The following is a 24,534-nucleotide window of genomic DNA, read 5'->3' on the forward strand; positions in this document are numbered from 1 at the left end:
CCGGAAAATCTTAGGATTTACCACCGTTCGGGCTTTTACAGTAACACAGATACTGCTCATCACCATGAAAATTTTCAAGTGTCAAATAAATCAACAAAACTAGAAAACAGTAATTGAACCGACTTAAACTTGTTTTCCAACATCTAACAAAAAGATTAGCTTCAAATCACTGAGAAAGAGGAAACTAACAAACGATTGACAAACTTTTATCTCTTGAACTCACAACTGTAGTTCGAAGTTCTAAAGCGGGTAGTACATTTACGAATAATGACGTCACTATTCAGTAAATTGAGCATCTGGTATTAAAACTGGGAAGCATGCCATTGAAGGGTTTAATATAATTGTTAATGAACCCCACTAAAGTTGCCTCAGTGGGTGTTTAATGTCAAAGTTCGGTCGTAACTAGAGTCCGAATGTACTTTGCCGTTCTCGTCTTCTGCTAAAATGGCGTCTTTAGGAATGTTTGGGGTGCATTGTAACTATTAATGACAATCTTAATAACATTGCAAACGTAAATGCATAAAGAGAATGACATTTCAGAAATTTCGAAAAAAAAGTCAACATTGCTAATTTAGTTTTCATCACACTAACTATAGCAATAATTAAGTATCGAAGCAGGTGTCAAAATTTAAAATAATATAAAATTCTGGTAAAATCTTAACTTCCTTTTGGGAAATCAGTAAATCACTTCATAACTATCTCAATTGTGACACTTATTTAATGTGAGGGAGAACCCAAAAGTATCTCAATAAAATAACTCTCTAAGAAAATCTTCGAAAGCCAGCTGAAATAAAATAAGCCGAAACTCGCTCACGACCAAATTGACCCTCGTTCAGGCACTACGACGTACTAAGCCCTACAAGTTCCTAACAAACTTTATCACTTACTACGAAACCTTCTGAAAACCGAGACTTACCTTAAACTCAGGGATTTTAAAACGAACACTTGCTATTGAACATCCAACTTTATACGCTAGAGTAGGCGGTTATCTATGTAACGTTTCAATAAATATTTATGGAATAGTGTGGGATCGGAAGATTGCAAATATTTTAAAGAAAATATCTATACTTACCTCTTTGTTTATTGCTAAGATTTTTTGATAGTGTTCAAAAATGTACATACTTTATTTAATGTGTGGCGATTAGAGTGGCTCTCTTCTGTAGTCTATTCTGCTTATATTCGAGAGTAACAGTCGAATTCAAAGCAAGGCGAACTCACTTCGAGTATTTCACAGTTCTCGCCTTGCAAATAGCCTGCCCTGTTTCAACGTATATAGAAAGAAAGAAAGAAAGAAAAGAAAGAAAATAGTATTTATTGAAACACACAGAAACCATATCAAAACACAATAATATTAATATTAAATAAGCAGCGTCCTGTGTGCCAACAGGGAGGTCACTCAGCATTATGCTGGTTGTGACAAACCACAACACAGCGCTGGTTTTCAGTGACCACCCTAAATGACGCCATTTACGGGAGCAGCAGAAACAGAAAACAAAAAACCATTGTTTACAAACTTACTTGTATACCCATCACCAACAAAAATACCCACATATTAATTGAAAAAAATACTAATAAATAAATAATAAACAATATCATTCATCAAATAAACTGTATCATTATAAATATTATGTAGGTACACAAATTATTGTCGTACATACTTGTAGTTATCTCTCTCACACAAGACCCGTCTCGCTCGCCGCCGCCGCGCCGGTCCCATCACGTGAATTACTCACAAACACGCGCCGGCGCGACAGCAGCGCACGAGTCACGCGATATTGAACATAATTTCGACAGCCTGATTTTAAAAATTTCCGTGGACACTAACAAAGATGCAAAACAAAAATGGCAGCCACACTTCGTCAACAACAAAGATAACAAATCACCGCCACCACTGTATGAGGAGCAGTAAGAAAAACCAGCTTATGCCAAAATTATGATGTGCATGGATCATAAACATAGTGTAAGTAGTAGGCAATTACATATTAGATTATCTATACTAAATATTACTACGTGTTATTTGCTGGTTGAGAAGTATTTTTTTCATATTACTTCTAAAACAAAATTTTGATTTTAGGGATCTTACAGGCGGTGGTATATTGTTCCAACAGTGAGTGGCGGCATACCTAAAACATCCCCTGAATGCCACAGTTTTGTGATTTTGTACGGAAAGCGGCCTCGATGACGATCTTGTGGAGTACGAATAGTGATCACGTCGCCAAACCAGCCTGTTATAGAGGTACTCCGGTGTTTTATTACTTAGAACCCCGAATAATAAGGTAGCCAGGTGAAGTTCTCTCCTTGCCTCCATTTTTAATTTATTATATTGATTCAGATAGGGAGTGATGTGGCTCCTTCGGGGTATATTGTAACAGAATCGAGCGCAAGCGTTCTGTACCCGTTGAATCAGTCGGACTGTACGTGACAACAGGCAAGGCCCGTAAACCACATCACAATAATTGAGCTTAGATAGAACAAGGGATTCAACTAGCATTTCTCTCATTGGTATGCTAAGGAATTTCCTGATCCTATACAGAACCTTTAATTTATAGAAACAGCTTTTGACCAGATTGTTTACGTGTCCCTCAAAGCGTAGTTCAGGGTCAAAGAGTAGGCCTAGGTTTCTAGCTGTATCAACTCTTTCAATATTTACCCCCATAATTTTTATTTCCGGTCTACATGATAATAATGAGTTTATTTGTTTCTTGCTGCCCATAATCATAAACTTGGATTTCTGTGGATTTAGTGATAGCGAATTTTTATTGCTCCAAGATACAAGTCTTTCCAGATCCAAGTTTATAGCTTGCACAGCAGTCGATACGTTGTTTGCCGTCATGGAGTGATACAATTGTGTATCATCGGCATAAATATGGTATTTACTGTTTCGTATACAGGTTGTTATATCTGCACTATATATAATAAAAAGCAGCGGTCCCAACAGTGATCCTTGGGGAATTCCCCTGGGAACTGCTTTAGGGGTGGAAGACAAAGTAGTACCGTCTTTCTTTTTAATCTCAACCCGCTGGAGTCTATTAATTAGATAACTTTCAAACCACTTGACCGTGTCGCAGTCAAAACCATAGAACGACAATTTTGAAAGTAACAAATTTATATTTACACTATCAAAAGCGCGGGAAAAATCTAATAATGTTAATATCGAGCCTTCGCCCCGGTCTCTTGCCTCTAGTATGTTGTCAACAACATCTGCCAGTGCGGTTGCAGTGCCCCTGCCCCGTCTAAAGCCCGACTGCAAATCCGGCAGAATTCCATTTGTTTCTAAAAAATTTACCACCTGTGTATACACTACTCTTTCCAGAACCTTGGACAGACTCGGTAAAATACTTATGGGTCGGAGGTCTTTATAGTTTTGAGGGTTGTTGTTCTTAGGCAGTGGCCGTACATTCGCGAACTTCCATAAAGTCGGAAAAGTATGTGTGTTGATAGATTTGTTGACTACATTAGTTATTGCATTAAGGGACTGCGGAAGAGTTAATTGGATCATATCTCTAGATATACCATCTATACCTATAGCGTTCGACGTTATGTTGTTGATTATTTTTAAAACAGTGTTTGAATCTGTAGGAATTAAAGAAAAAGAAGCTGAGCTGTATCTATGGAATTCAAAAAATGATAAGTCCGAAATCGTTACATTTGAGCTGCCGGGTATATCTAGAAACGCAGTATTTAAACCGTCTGGGTCATCACATTGTTCTAAAAATGTACTGTCCTTCGTAGGAGTGGACAGTACGTGCGTTTTTATGTTGTACCATAAAACTTTAGGCTTTTTTGTGTTGTCAGTAATATTTTTGGTGAAATATGCCTTTTTTTCGTTATATAATGCAACGGCGGCTTGGTGTTTTAAATCTAAATAGTAACGTTTTTGTGCTTCATTATTAGTTGTTCGAGCCCGACAGCGGGCTTCATCGCGTAATTTGAAAATTAATTTAATGTTATCTGTAATCCACGGCGTTGGTGTACCCCGAAACGTTGTTTTTTTTATTGGCGCGTGTTTATCAAAAATACTTAAAACATATGAATTAAACATACCCACCAGGTCATTCACGTCAACCTCACAATTTAATGCCTCCCACCTGATCGAATCCAAATCGGTCAAGAAGTTATTAAGAATTATATTCCGTAAGGGTCTGTAAATTTTGACAACCGCCTCAGGCTTATTTTTTTTAAAAAGTAATTCACACGTAATAAAAGCGTGATGACCCAGCTCGGTTATATCATTGACGGTTACACTTCGATAGTTTGCGTCTGTGCAGATCAGGTCAATTAATGTTGCACTATCCCCTACGTGATGTGTAGGCACGGTAACAATCTGGTCAATATCACTGTAATTACAAAAATCTAATATGCGCTTAGTGTTGATACTACCACAGTCTAATAAATTAACATTAAAGTCTCCTAGTAGGATAACATTGTCATAAGGAGCGAGAGCACAAATACTATCAGTAACAGCATCAAGGAAAGTATCCAGATCCAACCAAGGAGGACGATACGCAGTTCCAATCAATAAAGTTTTTGTATTCACCGTTAAACTCATCCACATTTGTTCAACTGAGGGGTGGATAGGGTGAGCTTTGACTCGCGTGCTCATGTCAAGTCTGGTATAAAATGCAACCCCCCCTCCACGGCCTCCGCGAACATTCGCGGGACGAGGAATATGACGAAACTTATACCCGGGAACCTCAGGTGCACGACCTTCCTCCCCCTCACGGAGCCAAGTTTCATTTATTGCCATAACATCAACTCGATAATTATTCATGGCAATAAGAAATTCGTCGTGGTTCGTTGCTAGAGAGCCAGCATTATGAAAACCAAATAGTATATTTTTATTGCGTGGCATCAATCTTGGTTGGATAAGGAACACAGCATACCATTTTACATTGATATGAAGTTGTTATAAACGGGCTCTCTAAACAATAAAAAATACACACTTTAAAAACACACCTATTTTGGATACTGCTATTAGAAAATTGCCATACCAAAGCGTTAAACAATATCATGTTTATGAAATAAAAAAAATCACGATAAAAAGAAATACACACATACTGATAAACCTTCAAATAAATACGCAAATTATCAATTATATAATAACATTTACTTATTTGGACTTTCAACCACAGCCGGCCCAAAAACCCGTATAAGATCTTCCTCACTACGTATAACACTTGCCTTGTCTCCAGGCCCACGACGGGCAAGAATACGGCCGTGCCTGGTCCACACGTACTTCCATCCCGCACGTTGTCCCGCGTCCCTCGCACGACGAAACAAAAGACGATTCAGCTTTGTGAGACGTTCATTAACGTAGAAGCGTCTCGGTGCACCTGCCATGTTGAGGTCAGCTGTAGTCGCCCCCCGCCGCACGCGCGCACCATTTATAAGATCGTCACGCAGGCTGCGACGCGCCAGTCGTACTATGACTGTACGGGGACGTATCTCCATCTCGCCGGCCGCGCTTGTGGCGTCAATACGTCTCCCACCGATCCGGTCCGCACTCACGATATCTCGATCCTCCAAATGAATACCGAGCTTTGTACTTAATAACTTAACAGTATGTATTAAGTTTTCCCCATTGCATTCAGGCAAGTTACTAACTTCGATGTCATTTGCTAATAGCTGTTGGTCGCGATCATTTAATTCAAGTCGCAACTGGGCCATTGCGTTACCGTTGACAGATTCGGCCAATTTCTGTTCGAGAGTAAAGACTCTCGCCTCCATTGCATCCATTTTGGATTTTTGGGTTTCCAAGGATTTCTTGAAGACTTCATTGTCTATTTGGAGCTGGTTAATATCGGTTTGTATTTTTTTAAATTCATCTAAGACATTTTTACGCAAGTTAAGCAGCTCATCTTTAACGAAAGTCTTGATCTCTTCCTTAAATTTCCTGAGGAGGCCGGCCAAATCAGAGTTGCTGTCCGTGCTACTATTCAACGGACTTGAGTCCACTTGACCCTCTGATGCGCAGTCGTTATCGGAGCGTGCCAAATCATGGGTGTTTACCGTCACTTTTTTTACACATTCCGGGCATATCCATGATGGGCTAACGCGACCTGAAACTGGTGCTTTTCCGCAAGAACGGTGGTACACGGCGACACATTTGCTACATTTAGCGGCATCTAGCGATGAAAGGAACTTGGCGCAACCATTGCATTTGACGGACGGCATGTTTACACGCTTCTAAAGATCAGCTGAGTTTTATCGATTTTAGTTCGCGTTAGCCCAGGTTTCCAATAGATGGCGTTGTAAACGGCGACTATATACTTGAGGCAAGGGGAGATTAATCGATTTTTTATGGAATGATTTTGTAAGATTGATAATATCGGGGTTCATCAATGTAATAATTATTAGAAAATTTTATAATCACTTTGTACTTCACTTTTTTTTTTTAGGTTTAAGGTAGTTATAAGTCACAATTTGTTTAGAGTTTATATTTAAGTTTAGTTTTAAGATTTTTTATTGTTTACACTTCACCAATGCACTGGATAACGTTTGCATGTATTATAGGCACAATACTGTCACTTGTACGCAATAAAGGGTTATAATTGGATTAGCTTTTCTAATTTAAAAAAATAAAAACTTCAGAACAACAATGTTGTCAGCTCCCTTTTAACTTTACAGATGTTTTACACCTTAATTTTTCTTTTAATTACCACCTCACCTTTAAATTTATGAATTCACAAACAATCTTTTTTGGCATTTAGGCAAAAAGTCACAACGCGGATTAAACTCGAACTCGTAATGGCTTCTTAATGAGGCCCGACAAAAGGCTCTCCGCAGAAACAATATTTACGCACATTTATAATGAGGGGCAAGGAGCCTCCCTTTGCAACCTCTTTGCGATTCAACTTCGCATATTTCATTTTAATGTTGCCGAGGGCCGGCTCTCGCAATCACCCCTACTATTCACCCCGTAATTACAATTTGTGCTATTAAGTTTTTCACAGAGTTAATTGCGAGCATTATAACTGGGAAATTAGGAAATTAAATTAAACGAGAACTGGTTTTCATTAACATTTATTTGTACATAAGTACCTAACTACATATGTTATCTAACGAAGAAGCTTAAATATAAAATAACTGGAGTTACATTAAGTGACACGATATAGAAAGCTTTCATTGAACGACGAAATATAACCGACTTATTTAATGTTAGTCGATTCTCCGTCGTATCAACAAAAACTTAGTCTTAAATTGAACGTGAATAAATAACAACAAGTTATTCCATTCAAATATGCCTCATAAATCATTGACAACAATCACGGTTACAAAATACTAGTCAATCCAAATAAATAAATGACTCGTCACTAGCAAAATAAACATTAAAAAAATATCACTTATTTCCTATAAGATATTTTATTGGTGTTTCATTCAGTTTTAAAATTATAATCGTAACTATTAAAATTTATTTCCGTAATATATTCGGGATTCGAAGGATTAAAAGCGTATACGCACTTTCAAACAAGATTATTATGAACTCGAATGATTTTTATTTCAATCTGGAAGCTCAACAGATGGCGTTAGTTAGGCTTAGGTTTTATTTCAAACTGAGTTTTAATGGGTCATTCATTCAGTTTCAAGATTCTCGCGTTGGAAAATGTATATTTCTCAATGTAATTTGTTCATAGGGCTATAAGAATATGGTAAAGGAAATAGCAGGGACGGAAGGCACAGAATTAGAAATGTATTCGCAAAGGACACTAGAGTAAATGGAGCAATTGTAGTTTTATATTGATAATACGTAAAGTAATACTATAGCAAGATGTGAATCTTTTATGGATATGTTTCATACAATATGTGTTTAATGTTCTAAGATTTCAGTGAGAGACGATAATAATAGTATTGTACATTTTTAAACAGTGACTTTGAGACTGTCAACATTTTTCAATCGCAATTTTTTAGGGATATCAAAAGGTATGCTATTTGAGTCTTGGTTTCCAGTTTTTAAGATACAAAAGCAATCATTTTAGTTGTCAATATTATCATCTCCCACTGAACAAGGTGAAATGTACAAAAACAAATCATAACAACGATTCAAAAATATATAAAAGACATCTTACATATATACCACAATATTACTAGTAAACACTAGCAAATTCACAATAGAGTACTGTATAAAACGTTTAATAAAATATGAATACAATTCTATAAGGGAAACCTCAGTCCTAAACAAATTTGAACTAACTATTTACTGCAAGTTTCTACTTTGCATATTATATGAGACGTATGGGGTTTTAGTCAGACTAAATACAATGTAAGGGAATAAAGTTCGCTGTGTAAATTATATGAGTATGTATTTGTCCTGTGAGCAATTAATTTGAATATAGTGTTAAAGTGTTTGTTAGTACAAAAAAGCATTTATGTGAGGAATAAATGTTAGCAAAAGAAGCAGTCGGGATATTTTTTGGTTTTTTACCATTTGTAACAGAATTATCGAAAAGGTTTTGAAGAAAAGCAGGGACTGGCTTAGTACTGTGTAGGATTCACAAGGAACACTCGGTATAATAATTTTATTTTTGTCTTTTATGAATGTAATTTGAGAATAAAATCAATTTTCTTATAGTTAATTCTGTTACGACCAGTGGTAAGCTAAGGACATACTTAAAGCCTACAGACAAAATGTAACTGTAAAATGTAATATAATTGACTGACATTTAAGAATGAGGTCTCACTTCACCAAGTTTCACGACATGATAGAATAAGAATTACATAGGTAACATAATTTTAAAATACCTATAATAATACATTTTAACCTAGCACGACAACTACGAACGCTTACCAAAGAGAAATTAACCTATAATCACGATAAGACCATTTATACAAAAAATCTTTTTTTCATTTTTTTTTTATAATCATTATCAGATAACAAAAGCACCGTAAATTATCTAAAGTGATAATAAAAAACATTAAATGCTGGGTATAAAAGGCAAAACACTTCGCAAAAACCGTGGAACACGATACATGTATAAATCATATAACGCTCTACATACTAAAGGAAGACGGGGCAAATAATAGCGATCACAAAGCGTAGACATACTGTGTACACACGTGGGATAAAGTGACTCCGTGTTAGGTATAAGTGCAGCGGGATATACGGCCACCGTACGTGTACAATATTCTTTAAATTCGAATTTAGACAGTGAGACCACCGCCCACACTCGCCTTCTAAATCCGAACTTTGTGAGAATGAACAAATGAACATCCACTCATACATTCATCGCAAACACATTACATTAGTGAATAGCTTCAAGTGTTTACCATCTACGCAAGGTGCACGGGACAGGGCGGATAAATAAAAGGCGGACATACTAAAACGAAGCAAATAACACAACAAACCAAACGGGAAAAGTGCATCACGTCAATAATAGGAGAAAACATACCTACGATTTTTTATTTTTTCATTTTTTTTATATTTTTGGTGTAGTCTCTAAAAATGCATTCTATTTTACACATTATAAGAGGATACGTGTGAGGTTTGGAACGCTCCCACCCCCGCGCTGGGGCGCGGACGTTTGAGTATTCCAGCACTCCGGAATTGTCTCTGAACGAGACGCTTCCGCAATTATTCAAATAACAGGTTATCAGCTGACATGAATTACGCACTTTCAGCAAAGAAAAATATGTCAAAACACTACTAACATTTTTTCGACTTGCGACTAGTTAAATCAACTCTACTTGACCATTTATCGATTAGTTGTCGTTTTTTGTTATAAAACCTCGATTAGTTCGTCCACGAATGCAATATGTTTTAGTATAATACCCTATCTATCGTCCGTGCTATTGGTTACGGTACACGCAACATCGTTACTATTTGCTTTCTCGTAATCATATAGCGAGTATATGAAAAGGAAAGTCCTATCTTTTACATGTAGCCGGCGAAACAGTTGTTAATATAACGTATTCCAATCTGTTCGCGTTATCGTCAAAAGTATCAAGAATGTTGGCCGTATCGTCGACTACTCCAACTTCAAAGCGATTCAAAGTGTAGCGTAACACATCCGTATTTTTTTAATAATTCCTACAAATTCTTTACATTAAATTTTTGCCAATTCTATAAATTAAATTTTTAATTTTGAGTCTCGTTTCGATGACAGGATGTCTCCCGAAGAATTCTAATGTTATTTATTTATGAAATTTTAATAATATGAGACGTGATAACCTTGATTTATACGCTGATCTACAGAGAACCGCTAATTGTAACACTAAATGTAATGTGATCTACTTGCAGTATAGCAAATGTTTGTATTGAACCATCAACGAACATGAGATTAAATGGGCAATGTATTTAGGTTCAGAGGGCTTTACATTCTAGTAGAGTGCGAAGTTTCGGATGGAATTTATTAAAGAACAACCCGAGAGTCGTATTCATTACTTTTAATTGAAACTCATGGCAAATGCTAGTGTAAAATTAATTTCCATATTTGGACAAGAAACAAAGCAAAATAAATCCAACATCAAATAGCGCACTTTTCTTAGAACGGTCTTTTTTATTTATAACCAAAATGTGGTAGATTCTAGAACTTTCCAAAACATCGCACTCGCTTCACGTGCCCTATATTTGCTATTTAATCAAGGATGTAGGATCACGTCTCTTTAAGTAGTGGTGGTGTGGCGTGGTAGTACTGGACAATGGTATCTAGAGTTGACATACTGTTTACTGTCATCGCGTGTTGTTGGGCAGCTATTCTTCTGCGCTTGCGTCCTCACTGATTGTGTCGCCCGCTTTCTCTTGGGAAATGTTTTGACCTTGAATTGTAAAACAAGTTATTAATATGAAGAAATTTAAAGAGATTTTCATAATATCATATTATCTGACAGTGTTAAGGAAAAGCGACAAATGTAGACCACTACTGCGCGGTAATTCACATACTGGAATGTAGCAGAGGATAGTCCAAGAGAGTTTGAAAGTTTTATAAGACGCGAGTTAATTTTAATGTCAATCGTTGGGCTGGAGCCCAAGGTCTCATCATCATCAGCATTTAGGAGTTATGTTAGTTATTTACGACAGTGCTATTAAAATTTGAAATTTTTTAATGTAAACAAAGAGTATTTACCCTTTTTCGCTGATGAAAGTATGCACTTCTTGCAGCTTATGAAGAAAAAGGAGACACGTTAGAATTGGGCGTGGAAGGCATGAGGTCCATTGTTTTGCATACCCAACCCGCTATGTCTACTTTCTCTGCGTCAGCCTTACGGATCCATTCATGATTCTGCAACAAACAAACAATTTTGTTACTATTAAGATTAATTTCAGACATATGTAAGTATAACTAACACACGGACAGACGCAACGAAGGAGAATTTGTTTTGGTGTGGATGTAGTAGTGGTTATTTGGGCACTGTATCTTAGTTCTGTAAGGGTTTCAGGTACATTATTTTATAAGTGCTATTTTTCTATACATGAAAAGGTCAACATTATTCATCAATTATCATCAGACAGTAGACAAGTCTGGACTTATAGGTGTATATTACCATGAGCGTCTTGAGATCGGCCCGCTCGTCCGGGTTCTTCTTGAGGCAGCGGTCCACGAAGTCCTTGAACTCGTCGGAGAAGATGCCGGCCGGCAGCTTGGGCGGCGGCTCGTTCACGATGTAGTCCAGCAGCTCGAAGATCGCCATCGGCCGCGGGGAGTTCGGCGCCTGCATGACAAATGTAACTTTTATATCAATGTTTTCCCTTACACTAGATTTTTCAGTTTTTTAAATAGTGGATGAGAAAACTACTCTACTTATAAATTAAGTGTGTAGTTCGGTAAGCTGTAATCAAGATATCGTGGGTTCGAATCCCACTTATTCTCATTAACCCAAATCTATAGGTATTGCTTCACAATTACAAATGGCTGGTATTTTTTGTATCCAGCAAAGTACGTCAAACTATCATGTAAAATAGCTTATTTTTCAGTTCCAAACATACAATTTATTGCAAAACGCATGCATAAACATACTTTTGCCTAAGATTAAGTCGGATCCGAAATTTAAAATATTTTTATTAATGATGTGTTTCAATCTACAGTAATTTTTACTAACCTGTCCAGGTGAATGATCCTCATTCTGTCCTCCGAATATCGCCGCGAGTGTCTTCGCGTCGGGCGGCGGTATCGGGTACATGCCGATCGCCATCTCTACGAGCGAGAGGCCCAGGGACCAGATGTCTGACTGCACTGAGTAATGCGTGCCTTGTAGACGTTCAGGCTGTAATATGAAAGAAAATATTAGATACTTTGTTTCATGATTGTGCTCATCACAGAGACTCAGAGCTCTTAAGCTACTCCTAGCCGATATTCTGCAGTTACTTCTATTGAAATCAGCCAACTGTGCAGAATTTAATTTAGTGTCGCACATGTGTACACAATACACACTGGTACTATATTTTCTCTATACCATTGCTATCCTTACTCGGCTGGTCAGATAACAGACACGATCTGTAAAGGGTCAAGCCAAGGACCTATGGCTAAACATCTTTAAACTTTCCTAACTCAGCGCAATCAATTAGAATGTTTTGTCAGAAATAACAATTTTGCCGGACCCGGGGTACCACGACCCCAACTTATAACCAACTGCAAAACTACTACAGGCTACAGAAAAACCCAATAAACGACAAATGTTTCAACACGAAGCCTAAACTTATGCAGCAACTATAATCGCTAATATATCATGCTACTCACAGACATATAACTCCTAGTCCCAACAAACGAGTTGGCCATGGAATCGATGAGCTGTCCAGACACTCCGAAGTCGCAGATCTTGATCTCTCCGTTGCTGTTCACGAGGATGTTGGACGGTTTCACATCGCGGTGCATGATCGCATGCTTATCGCGAAGATAGCTCAGGCCTTTTAGTACCGCTGATGTTATGGTTCCTGCAAAATTAAGGACAATTATAGTAAGCGTATGTATGGCGAATTTTTTTTTGAAATATGCATAATTAAGGGCATTTTTCCGCCATTTCATCTTTACATCTCATGATATTTATATGATAATAGCTTCTACTCGCGAAGCCGGCGGCGTAAAACGATTTCCTGGGGTAAAAGTACCCTATGATTGTACCAAATTACATTAGAACACTATCAAATGTTGACTAATAAAAAACCATCTAAGCGTCCAAACTTTGACATATTATTATGTAATCTTCGTAAGAAGGAAGACTAGAAGGATGTATTGTAATAACATTTCTATGCAGTTTAAAAAATATATAGGTAATAGATATTTCGTCATAAAGAGTAATTTGCCAAACAAATTGCTTAACATTCTTAATTAAAAGTATTTGAAATTCAATTCATCCCAATGGATGTTCAATCAACATCACAATAACTACAGAACATTTGTAAAGTACTGAGGTAATTACATTCAATGATAGCAAACTGGAAAAACCTGTTTGTTTGCAAAATTTTACATAACAAAAAGCCAAAATGTAGATTAAGATGCATTTCAATAATGTATATATTATGGTATGCTCAATATCATTTAAAATCCATGAATGAATAGAAACTCCGTGACAATGTTTTAAACACAATGCCAATTTTATAAGGCTGAAGCTAAAGTGGGGCAGCATGTGCCTCCATAGAAACTAGTGAGTCAGTGAAAAGGACCTACATCTGTTTTCACTTTGAGTCACTGCAAGCACAATGGCACAACATTACTTGTTTAGCTCATAACATATCAATTTCTACAGTGAATAGAGCTTGAAAGAAAGGGAATTTAAAAACTCTTCAATCTGCCACTACTAAAGAAACTCACTGTATAAATCTTAAGCAAATTATTTGGGAAATTAATTTGTTACTTGCTCTATGTAACTAAACATATAAATATTTCAGGAATATATCTTTTATATGCAGTACTTTGTCGACATTTGCTTATTTAATCCTACGACACTTAGACCTTTATTACAGGATTATACTAATTACTAATACAGCATTGCAGTAAATGGTTTAAGCTGACATCCAAATTAGGAAATTTAAGGAGATCTGTAATGTATTACTATAGCAATACGTAAAATGACTTCAATAGCTTATAAGATAAAAGTAGTAAGTAGAATTGTTTGTACTTTGTTTAATGTATATAAATAATCGTTTTTCATTTTCATTCCAATTTGCAACCTATTCTTAATGATAATTGGTGTCTAAATGAATCTAGCAAATACTTACCAAGAATTGATTCAGGAATCCTTCCAGCCTTCTTCAATATGAGATCTAAAGATCCACCGTCCATATATTCCATACAGATTGAGATCTCTCCATCACTGTAAAATGCTCCATAGAAACCTACTATGTGAGCGAAGTTACACTCATGAAGGACTTTGAGCTCCCTAATGATTTGCTTTTTGATGGCGGGCTTCACTTCTAGGTGAATTAGTTTGCGCGCCATAATGAGGCCTGTCGACTTGTGGCGGACTTTCATTACGACGCCCCCGTTACCTTGGCCTGAAAATGTTTATTGTGTCTTGTAAAAGCGGTATAATGATAATGATGTTCTATAAGTACAAAAAATACTATGTGAATATAATGTTATAAGGAAATTCGATATAAGAATTAAAATCATTTCCTTTCCATACAAAATGTTGAAGTTATTATAAGGAAGAATTTGAAACTTCTATAGCCTAAATACTTCAGGCATATTTCACTTGCAGGTTGTTCCTTTGAACTTGACTAACATGGCTGTAGTTTTGCCAAAAACCTGCTCTAAATGTACATGCAGATTTAGGACATCAATAGACCTACAATAGTATTGCACAACAAAATTGATCACTATGTAACCAACAATAAAAACAAATAAATCACAGCACAAACCTCAACTGTCAAAAATATCGCACAATATAAAACCATTAACCCAGTCATTTCTGGTATGTGCTTACCAAGTTCGCCAAGTTTTTCAAAGTCATCATCACTGAGCTCTCCAATCTTCTCCTTCTGGCATAGGAATACTTCTATCCTTCGCCGCTGTGTGTCATCCATTTCTATCTGCTCCAACCTTTCAGTGAGAGCTTCAATGCTGGTCTTGGACTTCCCAGCTAACCCCTGCCGCCTATAATATAAATAGTACTATAGAACTAAACACATAAAACACAACTAATTACTTCAAATAATGTGGGCTTGTCAAAGCTTGTCATACTATTCATAATATAACTGTGTTATTTGTATCCAATTTATAGATCATCAATGTCTGTGCCTATTACATAAATGTACATGGAACAATGTAATTAAGTTAGATAGAATATCTTTCAACCTTATTAGAGAAATTCTGTCAAAATATAAATATGTACCTAACATCAATTATTTGCAACAGTATGATGATCCAATTTCACCCAAACCAACAAAGTTTTCTGTCAACTAAAGAAAGGTCTACCAGCATACAAAATTTCTTGATTGTAACATTAAACATAAACCTCATTATCTAGAAAGCTTTTACAAAACATATCAAAATGAAATCATTTAATCCTAAAGGTCAAATGTTGACCTTTAAAACTGTAGAAATTAGAGTTAAATAAAAGTATTATTAGCTTCGTTGTGATCCTAGCTTTATGCCGAATACCACCAATAACCCAATATTCAATTAAATATTTTGAAGTCATATTTTTCAACTGCTAAGCATATATACTTACTCAGTAGCTGTGGCAGATTTTAGCTGAGGCGTCATGTTTGATGGTGTGACGGCCGGCACTGTATCTATTGACCCTGGTGGCAGGGTCAAGTTCAGTTTGTTCTTCGACATCTTACTCATCTTGGATGCAGGTTATAGACTCTTTAACCCATGAAGTTTTCTTGATTTAACTGGTTAGCTATAACAATTATTTGTTCACAATATAGAGAAGTAATTACCTATTGGTGCATTAGTAAGTAAAATTCATTTGGTTTGAACCCTAACATAAGTAAGTAGGGTGTGTCTTTGTGCTCAAGCATGTATATAGTGTTTGTCATATTGCCTATTCGCCACTATTAATGCATCCCACATAAACATACCAACCCTGTCTATAAGGTATGGTATGCTTAGCTTGACTATATGGCACTTTACCAAAAAAAAATTGAGAGTTGTTATTGTAGTGTTAACATCACAACAATTTAAAGCAATAATATCAAGCTCTCAGATTATTCATCACATATATACATAGGTTTTCAAGTCTTTATGATAACTGTCCAGTATTTATGAAAGGTATTTAAAGAGGAACCTTTGTCCTAAAGCAATTTGACTAATGGCATAGCACTGTATTGTAATGACACTCAGTAATTTGTTAGACCTTCAATTCATGTGGCTTTTTCAAATACAATTTTTCTGTAGTAACCTTATTTATGTAGGCACATAAATAAGGTTACTACAGGCTACTACCTATAGGCTAAATCGCGTAACACATTTTCCGAGTTAAATATAAATTACAAAACAATATGCTAAGATAAAACACCCTCTTTCGTAATTCAGAGATAATTCTATTTGATGAAATTATTAAAATACTTTATACTGTAAAGCCGGGATATAATTATTTGAATTGTAGATATATTTATGTGATAAACAAAGGTGTGTGATAAGTTTAAATACCTATACTGCGCTCTTTATCAGTTCTGTATTCATGAATATATCGTTCACTTAGTTTTACGTCCATTAAAAAGCCAAAATTGTAACAAACACATAGATGTACAGCTGAAATATAATAATATCAGTCGAAATGACTCAAGATGAGTAATATCAAAAAGGGTGTAGGCAAATAAAAAAAAGTAATTCGCACTTACAGGAATCCGATTCTTCACCCCTGTCACTGCATCCGAAAAGATAATTATATTTGCGAAATCTGAGAGCACTATTTTTTTTAAATAATGCACAAATAATAATTACAAAAAATCGAAAAAACGCCGCACTCAATCGAATCGTTCCAAAATTTGTCAATGATCTTTCTTCATTTTGACAGCAGAAATGACATTATGACAGCCGTCGAGTGAATGATTTTATGAAAATGTCAGTGATATAATGTCACATAAAGCCACGTTATGGATAAGGAATTACGATTTGCCTACATGTTTTATGTAAATTAAATTTTAAATATTATTAATAAAATATGCACTGTGGTCAAAAATTGAAACTAATTCAAAGGTAATTTTTTGATTCCTAAAGACGAATGTTATAACGGGCTTTTACTTATTTTGGACAAACTGCGGCAGGGATTTAGAAAGAATGGAACGTCTAGAAACAAGCCACGACCGAGATAAGTTTTTTTTTATACGTACAAAAAGATACGGTCTGCCGTGACCACTGAACCGTTACTTCGGTTTATTGTAAAGAAAAAGAACGATAATATTTTTCCTGTTTTTTGGTTTTACCATGTTGAGCTTTCTAGTTGCATCACTCAAGCATCATGTAGACTTATTAACAAACATATTAGGTATTATATATTAATAAGGATTGTTTATGAAATAAACAGAGCATATATTTTTCAGTTTTATTGAATAATCTCTATTGTCGATATTAAGGCTTATTCAACATATTTACAGCTATTTATGTCTATAGGATAACATTCGCATTATAATTATGTAGCACACAATATAAAAACATTTATTTTAAGATAATTAACTATTTCTATAATTATTATATCAGTCTATGATTTGATCTGACCATAGAATAGATATACCAGACATGAATTAAACAACTTAAGGCTTCAGTAAAGCCTGTAACCACCTCACATAAATAAAATTCAAGGATCTTACATTTCAACCTAAATATTGGAACTAATATATAAGAAACTCTAAAATATTGAATTATGACGACTTAACTTTAGTCAAAAACATGTTAATACCGGGTTGATTTTTCTTTGTTTCAGCGACACTCTTTTTTGTTTCTGATTTGGGCGTTTTTGTTTCTTTGTCGTCTGCTTTAGGTTTTTTCTTTTTCTCGTTTTTAGGGCTTTTTTGTTTTGGCTCACCATCAGGTTGAGTGGCTTGTTTCTTCTTTTTAACTTTCTTTTTCTCACGTTCTTCAGGCTCGCTCTGTGGTTGAAGCAGTGGAGTGGGGTCATTCATGATCATGGCCTTATGTGTGAAGTAAGTCCACAAGTCATTCACGCACTTGTCCGGCTTCCCGCCATCAGCAGTTTCCCAGAGCAAACCATACATTCTTGGCTTGAGCTTTTCTGTGGGTTTCTTCATTTCAGACGCGAACTCGTCTTCTAAGTGTTTCAGTCTTGCTTGTTGAGTCTCTGGTGATAGAGACAGTACATCATCTTCATCCATTGTTGCTTCCTATAAACATAAGACAAGAGTTATTTAAACAATTTTAGAATTCAGACTACAGACTAATGTAAATTTGGTGTAATGGATTGTTTATCTTTTGAGTACTTTAATATTATAATACTGAACACTGATGAAATTTTGTTCAAAAATAATATGAGATTTTCATTAAGGACAGTTTTCATCCCAGAAATCCCTGGAATACAAGAACTACGCGGGTTATAAGCCATTTTGTACACCACTCGAACAGAGTCATAGGCAAGAGCTAGACTTTAATTAATCACAACCTATTTACCAAGGAAGGCGCGTACATACCTCGTCACTAAGATATCCGTGCGGCACAAACACGACATTGTCCACCTCGTATTCGTCGCCATCTTGTTCGTCATCGCTGCCGGCAGCGCTACCATCGATGCTCTCGCCTTCCTGCTCCTCTTCCCATTCCTCATCACTGTCTACTTCGTAGTCCAGTTGTTTCTAGAATTATATAATTGACGTTAATGTAATGAAATAATTGAACTAAACAATCTTTAGTGTAACTACTTTTACGATGATGCTATCTATCTACTAACTAATGCAATCTCTTAAAATATTTCTTAAGTAATCAAAATGCACATTGGACACACTTCTGACCTTAGCATAACAAAAACTGTTATCTACAATTTAACAAGATATAAGAACATACTTGATCTTGCCCAAAAGGATTCCTTGGTTTGATAGAAGCACTCTTCTTACGCCAAGTGCCCCAATAAGGTGGACGTCGGTTCTCATGGAAACTCAACAGCTTAGGTCTAAGCTTCTCACGAGGGGCTGGTTCACAGGTCAGTATCTCACCAGCTCCATCCATAGGAGGCAACTCAGCATCTTCTAAAAAGAGAAAATACTTATGTAATGACATTAAGACATACATACATTTGTATCTGAAATAAAGTGTTCTTACAATGTTTTTTTTCCATTTCATTTGCACTACAACTAATAATAATATATTATTGTCATTCAAACCATTATCATGTTATGTAAGTATCATTATAACCTTGGGTAAGTATGTTACATGTATGAGGTGAAAACAGATACTTTTAATTTATCCTCTAAAGGGATACTTATCTATATCGGCATAATAGTGAAATATATATATGAGAAACCTCCCTTGAAAATGAAACTAACCTTATTTGCAAGGAAACTATTGAATGCTGAAAAGTGAATATTGTTAAACTACTCGTAAAATAACTTACCAACAATCATGACATCGTCATCATCATCTTTATCACTCAAAGGCCAAGTCTTGCCTCCCGACAACGGCTTAGCAATACCATCCTTGAGAGACTTCAAATACAGAACATTTTCTCCTTGCTTCTCTATATAAGTATCCAATTTTTGTTTCTGATCATCACTTAAATTCACTCTGACCAAAGGAGCGAGTCTCATATCATTTTTTATAGTGAAGTTTGAGAGCATACTATTGCTCACTGAACAAATAGTAGGTTGGTCTTTTTCAGATTTTTGTTTAGGAACAAAGAAGTTGACGAAAGCTTCAGCAGCTTTTTTCTTTTTAAGTTCTTGTTCCTGCTTTTCTAATTCTAAAGCCTCTTGTTTCTTTCGTTTCTCTTCCTCTCTGGCTTCTTTTTCTTTGCGTTTTTGTTCCTCTTTTTCCTCTCTCTCCTTCTTTTTTTGCTCTTCCTTTTCTTCCTTTTGTTCTGAAAAAGAATGACATAAGTGTAAAACCAAATCTTGTTCTTTGTATAAATAAAAACATTTATACAACTCACACATAGTCAACTGATTCCAAATTAAGCAGATTTGATATGGTTACCAGACAACTGATAAACTAATATGGTTAAATTTAAATCCAGGCCCAGAACAGATACTCATGCTTATAACACAAAAATATGTCTTGGGTATGAACCCATAACATGCGGCACTACTGATATGGAAGTGACCAGAATAAACACTGAGCCAACATAGAGGTATATAGTAAATCTACTGTATTGTTTTAATGAGAAATCAATCAAACTTAATACTTACTTTTCTCTAATTCTTTCGCCTTTTCCTTTTCTTCTTTTTCTTTCTTTCTCTGTTCTTCTTTTTCCTCTTTTTCTTTCCTTTTAGCTTCTTCCTTCTCTTCTTTTTCACGTTTTTTCTGATCTTCCTTCTCTTGTTTCAACTTGGCTCTCTCTTCTTTCTCCTGCTGACGCTTTTTCTCTCTTTCTTGCTTCTCCTTCTCTCTTTCTTCTTTCTTTTTAGCAGATTCAAGCTTCTTTTGCACCTGAGATAAAGTTTTAAGACTGATTACAACTAAGACGGTTGAAATAATCTTGTTAATATCATCCATATCATATCACAGGATGATTTGGAATGAGGTATTAATAAAATCATATCTTACCTGTTTAGGAGTCAAATTGGCAGAAGCAGTAGACTCATTCAAGGAAACATCACCCTGGCTATTTGTGACAGACGAACTCCTACTATTTTTAGGAGTGGACGGAGCAGAACAAACGGAATCATTGAACTTCGAACTAGGTGACGACTTGGACCGCACAGAATCATTTAATTTAGTACTTGGTGAACCTTTTGAGTTGTTATTAGGTTCAACTTTATTTCTTGTTCTAAGAGTCCTTTTAGGAGTAGACTGATTTTCATCTTTTTTAGACTTTCCCTTAGTTTTAGATGGAGAGCTCTTGTCTGACTCTTCAATAATACTTTCATTTTGAGATTCGTCAAGGACAGATTCATCTTTGTCTGCAGATTCTTCCGTAGAACTCTCAGTAAGAGTGTCATTAGGTTTATCAGTCTTGATAACATCATCTGCATTATTTGATTCCTCTAATGTTATAACCTCATCAGTCTTTGAGGGATTTTCTGTACTCTTTTCAACATCTTTCTGTTGTGGTGATGTTTCCTCTTCTCCTGTAAGTACTTTGTTGGGTTCCGGTTCATCTGAATTTTCAGTAGTTTGTGAACCATTCAGTTCTGGTTCATCAACATCCATTGATTCATTCTCCGGTTCTTTATTGTCACTCTCTGAGAGTTCACAAGAACTATTTGCAGCTTTGGAGTCTTTCTTCTTACCTTTTTTCTGCTTTTTCGACTTCTGTAATTTCTTCTTCCATGCATTATCTACTAGTTTCACAAATGGATTGGGCAGTTTTGTTTCTTGATCCTTTTTGTTTGATTCCTTATCATCAGACTTGGAAAATTGTTCCTGAGAATGTGTAAAAATTATAAATTTAAATAAAAGTTTTAAACAAAAATATTATTTATAGATGTTTATGTTATAAACTTAAAGTTATTATTTCAATGTTAACCATGAACTACCTAATTGAAAGAACATGTTTCAAAGGTCAATGACTTACAAAATAAAGTTTTCTTATTTATTGCTTTGAAAATGTATACTTCGTAGCCGGTTAAAATTATAAGTAACTAGGTTATTGTGTAATTAATTAACAAAAATTGACATTTCATAATTAGTTCTAATTACAAGTAATCAAAATTAGTTTTGTTTGTATAATATGAACAACTTTATTACTAAGCATTGAAGGTAAAATACTTATTTGTTATAAAATAATATCATAATGAACCCGTTATTGCCCTCGAAGACTAGAACTGTACTCACTCGACTGTCATCATCACTAATTACGACAGGCTCCTCCACAAAGTCGTTTTCTTTACTTATTTTTCCAACTTTTGTGACTGACTCTACTTCAGGCGCAGATAGCTTCCTCTTTCTTGTTATTGGAGCATCTGGCTTCGGAGATACATCACTCAAAAGTTTAAATGGAAGCCGAGCTTGCTTGAGTTTCTTTTTCGATGGTGTAACTTCTGTATCTACAGGCGACTTGCTAGTCTTCATTGTTTTATAACTAAATTATACTAAGATATAACATGAATGTAAATTTAGTACAGAATAAACACTTTAAACAATCTAAAAACAAATAATATCACACTCAACAAATCACGATGAACTTTTTCACCAATTTTTGACAGATGTTAGAAAACGCGGGAGTTCAAGTTACGTTCGAAAACTTAAAATTCTTTTAAAGGTTAACTTCACGTTCACCAAAAAAAAGTTCAGTCACGTCTTTGATCAGTTATATTATTATAAATAATAATGCATAACTATATTAATTTCCAATCCTTCTGATTAGTTCATGTGAAAATCAGACATTAGGTTTCTTTTATTTTTTGTTTATTAAATAATTTTACGCGTCCGACATAAATCGCAATATTCATACCGTGATTCATACCATATTTTTATCAGTAGCTTGGAACGCACCTTTCGACGCTCTCCGCTATAACGTTTCGTACCACGCAAACGTAAATTCCAAAGGTTTAACCTTAAATAAACCGCTCCTTAAATTAACAATTTATGATTGAATCATTGCAGTTTAGATAGGTATACCTACTCGATAATGTATCGATATTTATAAGAATCGATACAGAGGTATTTTTGTATCGTAGATTTTTGTTTCGTAGACCTTGGTTATTGACTTGGTGCATGTGGTACCTAATTTTTAAAACTCGTATCTCGTATACCGAATATAAAGATCGGTTATATTATTTGTTGATAACCGATTTGAATACAATACATTTTTTTATATAATATAGGTAAGCATTCTATTGTTATTCCAGCATACTTCTTTAAGGTAATAGGTCGCAGGTAGGTGTGTAGGCACTAGTATGTAGTTGAGTCTGGTTTTTACCTACTGAAAGTAATACCAAGACTATTAAGATATTGCCTCTGTGGACTGGGCGGTAGCGTAAGCGACTGTTGATCACAAAGTCTCTGGTTAGATTCGCGGGTTGAGCACCTTGACAGTTTTGCACTAACGAGAGGCGTACCAAAAATATCACGGTACTGTTAGGACTTCGAGACCTTGATAGTACCTACCTCGCTAGTCGTTTGCGACGTTGCTATAAGCACACCTCGTAAGCCCGCGAAGATTTAAAGTTTCAGGCAATTAAATGTAACATAAAGATAAAAAGTTTATTTCCAGAAAAAGCACAGAGTTAACTACTTACATGAGATTAACAATAGGTCCCATACTAGGCTAGACCTGCATCTTCTACCTTGCACCTGTATACAAGTAAATTGACAAATAAAAAAGTAAAAAATATTAGATATCTTTTATGTAAATTGTGGTAACTTATGAATAACAGTTAATCCGTCAAGGTAAGTCTAGTATACCTACATTACTAATACACTGTAGTATGTAGGCATGGACCTAGAATTAGCGATGACTTGGTCTCTAGTTTGGCTACAGACAGCTTAAAAAATATCTAAAAAGGCAGTTAACAGGGGACTAGCCGGGTGGCACGTAAGTACATAAAAAGTAAAGTATAAATACCTACCTATTACTTGATCTCATAAAAGTCGTAAAAGTCAACAGAGACTGCAAGCGAGGGCCGTGTTTTATTATACTTACTCTATTAGTAGTTGATTAACTAAATAATTGCTTTTATCCAGTTTACAGTTTACGGGAATGTTTTACGAGTAGGTATTAGTGATACATTATACGTCTTTACCCGCAGTTTCTGTTTTAATCCTTAGAATTATTATCAATTTCGAAGCCAAGTAGGTAAGTAATGAACTTGATTATGTCCCAAGAGAATTTTGTTGAGGTTAATACGAATATTAATCTTCTCATTTAATTGTAATTTAGAGTTAACAGATTTTAGTAACATTCGTATTTCAGTAAATACGAATGAACAGAAAAACCTGAATAAAGGGCAATTCAGTGAAGTTTTTCGTGCTAAAGAGAGAGACTCTTTTGAAAAATCATTACTATCTCTTAACACAGGAACATATCAGAAATAAAGAATAACGAAGTGTTTTTTCGAATTTCATTTTATACTACCTACTTAGATGTATGTAAATTTGTAGAGTTCTACGTTTTACAGGAGTTAAGGTACCTACCTAAGTAGCTACCAACATTTTTTATTTAATACTGAATAGTGGCGCAAGAAGAATGTGCCTTATGTTAAAGACCAACATAAATTACCCACTTTGGCGAATGTTTTGTAAGAAAGACTTACAAGTAGCCATTAAGTAGATGATATCGAGGTTTATTTGCGGCTAGAGGAAAATCTATGACGGTCGTTAAAGCTGAGAATCAGAAAACTCAGATAAATTATGGTAGGTACCTACTGTAGGTAGGAGAAATGCGTACGTAACTTTACTATAGATCTACTAAGAAACTTTGAATACGGTTCATATTATACATAGCTATTTTGGGAATATTCCTTCCCAAATGACACCAGGCAATCTATCTTTACTACTGGGATTATTTTGATAATTCATGACATAAACAGTAAGTAATCACACGTAA

General features: G+C 35.4%; 2 protein-coding genes and 1 long non-coding RNA gene across 3 annotated transcripts; 1 reads left to right on the forward strand and 2 right to left on the reverse strand.

Annotated features, from left to right (window-relative positions):
• Positions 1-1,299: 1,299 nt before the first annotated feature.
• On the forward strand, positions 1,300-6,556 carry LOC142978910 (uncharacterized). Its single transcript, XR_012959788.1, has 2 exons — positions 1,300-1,960; positions 2,075-6,556. It is a non-coding gene; the product is annotated as an uncharacterized LOC142978910 (long non-coding RNA).
• Positions 6,557-7,007: 451 nt separating this feature from the next.
• On the reverse strand, positions 7,008-16,913 carry Dsor1 (mitogen-activated protein kinase kinase 1). Its single transcript, XM_076123235.1, has 9 exons — positions 16,724-16,913; positions 15,604-15,780; positions 14,857-15,026; positions 14,150-14,425; positions 12,672-12,865; positions 12,034-12,198; positions 11,479-11,646; positions 11,061-11,216; positions 7,008-10,752 (listed from the first exon to the last, which is right to left on the reverse strand). Exons 2-8 carry the CDS (start codon positions 15,720-15,722, stop codon positions 11,097-11,099), a joined length of 1,212 nt encoding a protein of 403 aa, XP_075979350.1. The 5' UTR covers positions 15,723-15,780; positions 16,724-16,913; the 3' UTR covers positions 7,008-10,752; positions 11,061-11,096.
• A 502-nt stretch (positions 16,914-17,415) lies between these two features.
• Positions 17,416-22,202, reverse strand: Caf1-180 (Chromatin assembly factor 1, p180 subunit). Its single transcript, XM_076123440.1, has 7 exons — positions 21,822-22,202; positions 20,592-21,410; positions 20,234-20,474; positions 19,444-19,905; positions 18,897-19,078; positions 18,527-18,688; positions 17,416-18,223 (listed from the first exon to the last, which is right to left on the reverse strand). The coding sequence occupies exons 1-7, from the start codon at positions 22,056-22,058 to the stop codon at positions 17,744-17,746; spliced, it is 2,583 nt and encodes an 860-aa protein (XP_075979555.1). The 5' UTR covers positions 22,059-22,202; the 3' UTR covers positions 17,416-17,743.
• Between the last annotated feature and the right edge of the window lie 2,332 nt (positions 22,203-24,534).

This window comes from Anticarsia gemmatalis, chromosome 15, assembly GCF_050436995.1.
Source record: "Anticarsia gemmatalis isolate Benzon Research Colony breed Stoneville strain chromosome 15, ilAntGemm2 primary, whole genome shotgun sequence".
NCBI lineage: Eukaryota > Metazoa > Arthropoda > Insecta > Lepidoptera > Erebidae > Anticarsia > Anticarsia gemmatalis.

What these genes read in the sequence shown, in the direction of transcription:
- Dsor1 (XM_076123235.1), bottom strand. Translation starts at nt 15,722, where the DNA reads ATGAGTAAGATGTCGAAGAACAAACTGAACTTGACCCTGCCACCAGGG. An exon ending in GGACTAGGAGTTATATGTCT is followed by an intron (nt 12,199 to 12,671) that starts GTGAGTAGCATG and finishes TTCATATTACAG; the next exon opens with CCTGAACGTCTACAAGGCAC. An exon ending in AGGATCATTCACCTGGACAG is followed by an intron (nt 11,647 to 12,033) that starts GTTAGTAAAAAT and finishes TTTGTCATGCAG; the next exon opens with GCGCCGAACTCCCCGCGGCC.
- Caf1-180 (XM_076123440.1), bottom strand. Translation starts at nt 22,058, where the DNA reads ATGAAGACTAGCAAGTCGCCTGTAGATACAGAAGTTACACCATCGAAA. An exon ending in CCAATTTGACTCCTAAACAG is followed by an intron (nt 20,475 to 20,591) that starts GTAAGATATGAT and finishes ACTTTATCTCAG; the next exon opens with GTGCAAAAGAAGCTTGAATC. An exon ending in GGCGAAAGAATTAGAGAAAA is followed by an intron (nt 19,906 to 20,233) that starts GTAAGTATTAAG and finishes ATTCTTTTTCAG; the next exon opens with AACAAAAGGAAGAAAAGGAA.